We start from the raw sequence: 9,969 nt of genomic DNA, 5'->3' as shown, positions 1-9,969 counted from the left end.
GTGGTTGATCTCCCAAAGCCTGGAGGAGTGGACTCTTTGGGAGCATAAAAGTACTGAAGCTTTTGCATCCTAGCCACAAAGATTATCCTGCTTCCCTTGTGCAGGGCAGTGGGTATGGCACGTAGAGGATGCTCTAAAACTTTGAAAGCTGGCTGGAACTTATTGGAGAAAACTGGCAAAGAACTATGGTATTGGGAGCAAATATCTAGAGAGGGTAAGGTAACCCAATGGGAAGACACTAAGAACTTATTTGAACTGCAGGTTAGAGATTGCCTATACTCCATCGATTCTTGATAGCGAGGCTAAGAGAAAGAAAGAGGGGTGGGGTCATAAACGAAACCGGTAGTGGTAGAGTTTTTAGCAGAACAGAAGTTGCTGTTAAGAAAGGAATAATTAGTACAGCATATAATAATTTTTGATAACCAAGAACTGATCAGAGGAGGTTAGAAAGGATTGAGAAGAGGGACTGAATAAGCAATTCAAAAAGAAATAATGGGGAAGTATGTATCTCTCTCAAATATGCAACAAAATCTAGAAATGTATGACCTTTGCTTGGAAAGTGTTTATATAGGTATTTTTATACCCCAAGTAGACTCCAAAGAATTTTTCTTCAGGTAGACAGCAAATGATGGAGGTGTAATGGGGAAGAAAGTGTTAACTGAACATATTCCATGCAGACTGTTCCGCTGGAGATACTGGGTGAGCAAACTGGTGTAATTAAGTAAATTATTATTATTTATTTTTTTTGTGCTATGGTACAGAATTGGAACTGCCTAGACATAACCTTGCAGAGTCTAATTATGGTGGCTATCAACAAAGGAATTACTAGAAAATGGAAATCTAAGTCTAAACCAACTTCACTAGAAGTAGCAAAGATAGTAACAGAGATAAAACCTGGACTGGGATCTTTTGAAAAGGGTAGGAGCAAACTGCATAGGAAAAATGGGAATTGTAGGATCAATACATAAAGAACGAGGTTTAAAAGAAAAGAAAGCAGAATACGAATGAGCTGTGGCATATCTGACTGACCATGACTGGTTAGATTATTTGCAACTGAAATTGTGTCGGTATGGTTTATTTTCATTTATATAAATGCAAGATGGTCCATTTCATACACTATTAGATGTTTAATATATGGTTTGTTTTCAATTTAATAATTATGCATTTATATAAATATCACTTACAATACAGGCAAAGATATTTTTTTCAATAAAAACAGAAGGCAGAAATTGAATAATTTATGAAGTGTTGGTTAGACTATATAATATTTAACAATATATGTGATGTACAATGTTTGTAACTGTGAAATCGTTAATATGGTTTGATTACTTTAATATAAATATGTTTGCATATGTCACAGGTGATAATTCAATAAAGATGTTTAACAAAAAAGACGTCTGTGTTGATAGCTTTAGTGGATAAAAAGTCCACAAGCAGGGTTTAACTAAGCCAGAGGCACTATGTCAGTGGCAAAATATTTAATGGAATTGTAAATCATGTTACTTGATAAAACATGGTTACTACAAGAGAGATTACCCATCTGGTTTATTAAAGTACACACACTTGCTGTACTAGCTTTTGTTGCTTTGACAGACAAGTTATAAAATATCAAAAAGATAATTTACTGTGGTTGGGTGGCCCTCAGCGACCACAGGGTTCGCTGGTGCCCAAAACCGGCTATGATGGCAAAGTCCGTCCACAACAATAGAGATGGACATTCATTCAGAAATGTGTGACAACCATAAAGTTATGGGTTAAAGACAGCCCACTCAAAGATTAATTCCTGACACAGTGAGTAGGCACTCACTATCTCCTCTTTACTGAAGTACCACATATGACTATCTAGAACTTCTGGAAAAAGGACAAGGTAGGACATCCTTGAGCACCTGAAGGATTAAGATTCTCATCTCTCATGTACAGACGACTCCCAGAAAGACCATTCATTAAACAGTCTGTACAATGAAATGCTCACACAACCATGGACAGTGGCAACCATGGCAGAGGCTGAAGGGATAATGAGGGTGCTGCCCTCCACAGCACCAGCCACCAAAGCACAGACTGTTGCAACAAGCCCCGAAAATCCTAATTAACTGCTCTCAAAAGACTTCATCTCGTGACTTCTGTAACTGCAGCATCCACTATAAACAGCCTCACACGTAAATCTAGTAGAAAAGCATCACAAATATTGCAGTGACCATCAGTCTCAGTAAAGAGAAAGGTCTGCTGGAAATCCTAAAGTCAGCATTTTTTTAAAACTGGCTTTCCTCATTTCACTCTTTCACTCATTCCCAGTGTACCAAATAGTCAGGGTCCAAAAGCTGACCTCAAAAGCTTTTAACATGATGCCCAAGAGCAGTCATGCCTGCTGTTCTCCTACAACCCTTGCAAAGAGCTATGCCCGTGTTTTTCAGGCTTTTTTTTTTAGTGACAGAATGTTATACAAGGCATTAACACTATTCAGAGTCACACTCAAAACTACTATGATCATGTAATTTTACAGGGATTTTATAATTACATATTATAAAATTACACAGTAGGCAGAAAATATTATGAAATTAGTACTTGAGTGCATGCACAGTATTACTAAGACAGTGATAACACTGTAATGTCCAGTTATTTTAGAGAATTAAAACTAAGTGTTCAATTTACTTTTAAGTGGCCAAACGAAAAGACAAGAGTTATGTGGAACTTGCAACTGCTGGCTTCTAAATAGCTACCAAATCCAGGGATGAACTGTGGACAAGCAGATGCATAATATTTTTCACTAAGAGAAAACTCACTCATTTTTAACAGAAACCTGCAGATAAACCCCACTGATATTACAGAATCCCTAAGAGTTTATGTACCCTTGATGAAAAGGAAGAGTGGGCCTAAGTATCTGCAGGCTCAGTGATTCTGTCAGGGTATCAAACTGCATGCTCAACGGGCAAGGACAGAAGGAGAATGGTAAAAGGGAGAAGCAGGAACACACAAAAATTGGGGAGGCAGACAGGACTGAAGATTTGAATACTCAGACACTCATTTCTTCCTCATTACACAAAACTCTTAATCATAAGAAGAGTAACTGCCTGGGATTCAAGGAGAAAAATGCACAGGTACAATGGCTGGGAAGGGAGGAATAAAGCAGAAACACCAGTCAAGAGCTCTGCTTGGGCACGCTGCATAAGATTACCAGTAGCACACATTGCTCTGAAACATTTGGGAGGAAAACTATGTCTGACACAGCCCACTGCTATTCCCTTTAAAAAGTACTCTCTCTAAACAAGAAAGGTACTCTCTTTAAACAAGAAATATCTTTAATTACAACTTATGTCGGACACAGGCAATCACGCATTTATATAAACGAACACTAACCATATAGACATTTTCATTTGCAAAACATTATACATCACATAATCTTCTATACAGCCATTGTCAAACTTTATATAACTCATTCAATTCCTCCTCTAAAACATTATTCTGTATGTATTGTTCCCACAGTTCCCATTTTTTTCTATGTAATTTGCTCTTAGCCTTTTCTAGGGATCTCACCTCAAGTCGTTTATCTCTGTTACTATATTCACTAGAGAGAGAGACAGTACTTGTTACAGGAGATAGGCAAACAGCCACAAATCAAGTTAAATCAGGTTAAATTTTATCCAGAAACAGACCTGACTAGGAGCTAAAACGGTCAAAGCAATCAAAATTAGGATGTTCACAAACAGATTAGGCAGTGGGTAAAAGCCCTGAGAAGACAGTTGGGATATCACTTTAAATTGTATAGAATGAAGTTCATCTATTCTAAATTAGGTTATTCCAAATTAGAAAACAAAGCTACACCAAAGAAAATGCCTTCACTGTGTTCAGACCTTGATTCAAAATAGACACTGCAAAAAAAAAAAAAAAAAAAAAGCCACTTCAAGATTGGGACCTGCCATATGGAATGAACTACCAAGGATATAAGAAACCTTTAAAACGATAGAAATAGGAGCATTTAAACAAAATCTTGGAAAACTTTTGCAAAAAGAATCTAATTGCACCTGCGTTCAAGACACTGCCCAATATATGCAGCTGTTAAAGTATTGTTTATAATGTAACACTAGTGTTAACACTATTGCTTGATGAATTTTGTTAACAAAAATGTCTCTTGCCATACTATAACTTATTGAAGCATTAAACTAGTGCACTTCCTATACAATGTATGTTTACTGTTTAGAATGAGTGTTAAATTACACAAATGGTTCAACTCCCTGGTATCAGTAAATACAAGCCAAGGCCTGAGGTCCACATGTTGCAAAACCACTTCAGCAACTGGGAGATTGCTGAATGAAGCAAAGGAACTGCCAGTTAAAGTGGTTGATTTGCAGGTCCCTTCAGCCACTGATGATCGTGAATGTTTTAACGGAGGTGGCTAGTTCAGTGACAGATGTGTTAGATAGCCTGACTGGTTCTCCTTGCAAATTCAGCTCTTTGTGTGCATCTGGATAGTCAATAACAGGCAGCAAATTGAATTGGCTTTGAATGGCAAATTAAATGTATGGTTATTTTCCTCAAAGCAAGAAGCTGCGTGATTTTTCAAGTGCATGTTTATTTTCATCCTAAAGGAATGGCAGCGTGCAAGGTATCACTAACTGATACCTGGTGATAAACAGCAAGGTCTACAGTTGTTCAAGAAATATAGGACATGCAGAGGAAGAGTGCAAACACAGATAGAGCTCGGGAGGTTGACGAGTCAAGCCACTTTCAAATGGAATATCAGGAGGAACAGATAACAGATCCACCATTCTTCAAAAAAGCATGAAGTGTTAGTAAAATAAGGACAGGTAGGGTCCTGCTAGTCTGCAACACTGAAGCAGTTAGTCAGGACAAATTTCCCATTTTTGTCCACTGGGTTTTTCAGGTTTTCTATCTTCTTCACCAAGAGGCAGAAGTCTAGACTAAGGTGTAACAGCCATAATACTAGGTGCAACAGCTGACTAGATGTTTTCAGGGGGAGGGGGTACATCAGCTCAAACAACTTGATGCCTCTTCAGACAGGCGTCATCTAACACCACTGTCAGTAGAGATGCCAAAGCCTCGAACCCCACTCCCCCAACTGGAAATCCCCTTCAACCATTAGGTGTTAGTGAAATATTTTAGGAGACTGCAGAGTGCAATGACAAATGTGTTTGATGTCCTGATCTGCCCTTTGTACGCATCTGAATATTCAGTGATTCACAATCTGACATTTGAGTTGGCTGGCTCAAAAAGACAATAAATAAATGTTATAACTCTGAGATCAACTAGTTAAAAAAAATAAACTAAATTTCAGACTTTGGATCCAATTAAAATTACTACATAAAATTTAACTGAATGAATAGTCAGCCATGCATTTTGGAATGATGCACACAATTTTTTTTAAGCATTTACTTGTTTATGCATCTCTGTAAATACTGTTTATAGTTATGCATATACTATCCATCTAAGTGTGCATGTAGATTACATATATGGGGGGGGGGGGTCCTGCATAAGGTCTAAATGCTCGTTTGTAAACATCTTTTTAAATGGACTGCATGCAGATAAGTCAACACGCCCGGGTAAGGGAATATTAAATTTTCTTTGTTCATAGGAGACTACTAGGCTAAACGCTTATGAGCCCTTACAAGCCTAGCCAGTAACCCAATTTTACACAATATATGGCCACTAGGGGGAAGAGGATGGAATGGATTAGTGCGACTCTGCCTTGAGTATCTCTACCATAAAGGACATACACTCTACCTCGACTTACAACTCCCTATCCACTGATCCAAACTGCATTTGAAGAGGGCCAGGAAAGGTTTCTGCTTAATAAGAATTCCTCACCACTGTGCACACATACGTTCAAGGCTACTATCACTCTGTACCTAGATCTTTCACCTCAGAGTCCACTCTTGGGGTATGCTATTGACTGTTGTAACTTTCAGGGGTATTTGATTTCTTTCACCTCTGAGTCCACTCTTGGGGTATGCTATTGACTGTTGTAACTTTCAGGGGTATTTGATTTCCCAAAAGATATAATGATGCATTTTTTCACATGCGGTTTTAGGCAATGTTCTGGCACCAATCAAGTATCTGATCTAGACCCTCCTGAAAGATATCTACATCATTGGAGGATTCAATGATTGCTGCCAGTTTGCAGTCATAAGCAAACTGTCATCCAGAGGATTTCCACATTAGCCTTTACTTCAGAGAGGTCTGGTCACAGGAGTGGTCCCCAGCATCAAGTCCTGTGGCACACCACTAATAACTGGCCTCTTTCTGGATCGTCCCACTTCAACGTGTCCTGTCCCACGAGCCAAATAGCTATCCATCTGGTAACGCAGGGATTTATGCCCAGTTGCTTATTTATAACGGTGTGGAGAATTTCAAATGCCTTGGCCAAGTCAAGGTAGGTGGTATGTACCATTTTACTCTCATCCATGGCCTTAGTGACTTTCTCAAAGAAATCTGCCAGATTCAGTAAGCATGACCTGTCCTTGACAAAGCTGAAGTGGATCGGATCCAGTGTTTGGAGGCTTCCCAAGACATTTATCAGCTCCATGATTATTCTTTGCTTTAAGCTGTTTAAGAGGCAACTTGGTATATTGTCAGGCCCCAGTGAAGCAGTGTTTTTAGCTTTAGAGAACACAGTGGCAGCCTGTTCTTTGATGATAATTGACTGTGGAGGGTATTTTTTGGTGGGGAACTGGGGATGACGGGAGGTAAAATCAGAGCCAAATTTGTCAGCCAGCAGATTTGCTATACATTCTGGCTGAGTATAGGTGATAACATACCCCCAGCGATTGTGTAATCTCATTTAATACATACACCCTGCAAAGAACAATGTTATTTGGGGGAGAAACTGCATGCACAAAGGTTCTAACCGGTCGTCTGGTGTCTCAGTCTTTTGTGGTCAATGTTTCCAAGGTCAATGCATGGGCTACTACACTAAAAGGTGAACAGAACCACATGACTGTGTGTGTTTTAACAGAATTTGGAAAACATATAGACATTTTCCTTCATGCAGATGTGTTGGGTGACCAATGGGTAAACAACATACTTATTCAGAAATAATCAGGAACAATCAGAGGAACTTTTTTTTTTTTTTTAAATAGTAGAACTAGAAACATGAAATGTTGGCAGAAAAGAATATGGATTACTATATAGTTTCTAAAATAACTGTACCAGTAATTATTGTCATTTGTTAAGGGTAATTCATCACCTTTTCTCTAAAGGTCACTAGTTTTAGAAGGGATTAAGGGGGGGACAGAGTTAAAACTGGAGTCAATAATCAGGGACAGTTGAGAGGTACGGTTTCCACCCATTTAAACAGCGACTGCCTACAGTTTTAGGCGTTGGGGGAAGGTTGTTTACTGGATTAAGTTCAAAGACAGTATTTTAGGACCGAGTTCAGGTACAGGATTTGAGTGGGGAACAATTAGGGCAAATTAGCAGTTAACTACCACTCCGCAACCACTGTGACTGACAGCTGCTGAATGCCAGTCAATTCCTCACTGCTGATACCTATGCCACTCAAGCTTCAAAGTCCTAAAATGTACACCATCACTGCCCTATGATGTATCTGAACTAGTTACAACTGTAACTGATGCACCGTATTTCAAAAGCATGTTTTGCATTAAATTATATACTCCACCAGACTTCATTTTATTCAGTGATACAATAATCAAATAAAAGCATATAAAGCTGAATAAAAGTATTAATCATCAATAAAATATTCAGCCAACACAAAATCTCCAGTTACTTCCAGAAATTATGCATACGCTCACTAAATGATAAACAGTGCATATATAACACAGAACTGCATACAATTCACACAATTAAAACAAAAAAAACTTCTCTGTAGTTCCCTCCCAAAAATAGGGATTTTAATCAAGTTCAAATATTCAGCAACTAGATGACTGTCCATAGCCCACAGACGTTCATACAATCGGTAGTTCATTCACCTGTATGAGTTATAAATACTCCTTTAAATTTGGAGACTTTTTAAACACTTATAAATTAATGCTGCAGCTGAAAGTAGATAAAGTAAAAAACGTATATGAAATATAATGCGGTCACAAAAATGATAACATTTTGATAAATTAAAGCCACCACATTATGACACAAACTCATATGCACAAGAGAAATTCTTTGGATGATTTTCAGCAAAAATTTGGAAATTAAATATGCAAGCATTCTTATCCAAATTCTCCAGTTTTTAATTAAGCAGGAGGAAAAAGACCGCCATGAGGTTATCTAAAGAATTACAAAACGCAAAACGAATTTGCAACGCTCTAAATGTACGTCACATCACAATACATCAAGTTTTATGTGCAATATACACTCTAAACAATTAAGTAAAAAAAAATAATACCACCCCATCCCAATAAATAGCTGCACTCTAAGTGATTTCTGATTTGAATTAAACATTAATCACTATAAATTATTTCTGAAATCAACACAACAGTTAGAGATTGCAAGTGTCTCCAAAACTAGACGCCCGGTACCTTGGTCCAACACGATGCTCCTATTAGTACTAACATTCTGTAGAACTCCTTTGTAATAGCAGCCTGTTGTAAGCCTGATTTTAAGCCTTTTCTTCACAAGTTGCCCAAGAAGAACTGCTTTCTCAGAATCTGTTGCCATCATTGCAATATCACGACACAAGCCTTCACTGAAGTCAGTGAATTAGTTACCCACGTGCTTAAAAATGCAGCCGCTGATCGGTAAAAGAAGCGCCAAACGAATTGTAAGTTGAAGCCATCTTAAGTGAAAGCTTTGTCATTCACTCGCGTTACTATGTGTTTGTATACACAACGTATTTAGATAAATATATGCGCACGCACTCCTGAATATCCACATACTCACACCTTTTAGTAAAATAAATTTGGACAAAACTGACACATAGTTTAAAACTGCCGTGACGGCCAGGGTTTCCAGACATCTCGATTGGATTAGGACAATTCCAGACTCAACAGACAAATCTAAGTCCCTCATTGCGCTCTGAAAAATCCCGATTGATGGGAACGCACTTGACAAAGGTGGTATTGGCAAGACTGGAGACATATTTCTACGGTTACCACCTGTTCCACTTCGCGTAGGGTTGTCACCTTTTCAAATGCCCCAAGTGGGACATTTTTGGTACAAACGTCAGATTTTGCAGGCTGAAACATACCCCCGGCTAGTACGAAGAACAGAGCTTCACTTTTTTTGCCTTAATAAAAGCTTATTGTAATGTTTTTGTTGCTTATTCTGTTTCTTATAACATTTAGGTGGTTCAGATACAGAATAACTGTTTCATGCAACTATTACGTAAAATATATTAGGAAATAATTTTGTCCTAAAATCCCAGGACAGTTGCCATTTTTACAATTTTTTTTGCAGGACACAAATGCCCAAAAAGGGACTGTCCCTCGCAAAGTGGGACAGGTGGTAACCCTAACTTCGCGAGGGACAGTCCCTCTTTTAGGCAGTTATGTACTTGTGTCCTGCAAAAAATTTGAAAAAATGGCAAATGTCCTGAGATTTTAGGACAAAATTATTTCCAATATTTTAGGTAATAGTTGCATAAAAGTTATTCTGTATCTGAAACACCTAAATGTTATAATAAGCAGAATAAGGAACTTAAATGCTACAAGAATAAACTTTTATTTAGGCAAAAAACTGAAGTTCTCTCCTTTGTATTGGCCGTGGGTATGTTTTGCCCTGCAAAATCTGACGTTTGTACCAATAATGTCCCACTTTGGGCATTTGAAAAGGTGGCAACTCTACATATTTAGTGACTATTTCATTTATTCAGGCAAGTAATTCATACCTCTTAGAGCAAGAAATCTGGATAAAGCCATAAATAATGGGAGGGTACAAAGGCACCAAAAATAGGGACACTTTTTAAATATTGATTTTACTAACTTAGGAAGTTGACAGAATAGCATGAATTTTTGGGGTATAAAATCTGAAACCCAAATGTCATCCCATTATTTTTCTGACTTCATT

The 9,969-nt window shown here is 38.0% G+C and overlaps 1 protein-coding gene across 1 annotated transcript in view; it reads right to left on the bottom strand.

Moving 5' to 3' along the window:
- The window catches only part of EXD1 (exonuclease 3'-5' domain containing 1), a 1,269,330-nt gene extending 1,260,517 nt beyond the window's left edge, over positions 1-8,813 (bottom strand). The window contains exon 1 of the mRNA XM_044074207.1: positions 8,484-8,813. Coding sequence (XP_043930142.1) covers positions 8,484-8,625 — 142 coding nt within the window. The 5' untranslated portion in view covers positions 8,626-8,813. The remainder of the gene's footprint in view (positions 1-8,483) is intronic.
- Positions 8,814-9,969: the final 1,156 nt, after the last annotated feature.

Source organism: Protopterus annectens, chromosome 6.part0 (genome assembly GCF_019279795.1).
Source record: "Protopterus annectens isolate FY-2018-M chromosome 6.part0, PAN1.0, whole genome shotgun sequence".
In the NCBI taxonomy this organism is placed as follows: Eukaryota; Metazoa; Chordata; order Ceratodontiformes; family Protopteridae; genus Protopterus; species Protopterus annectens.
This window is presented reverse-complemented; position numbering and strand designations above follow the sequence as displayed.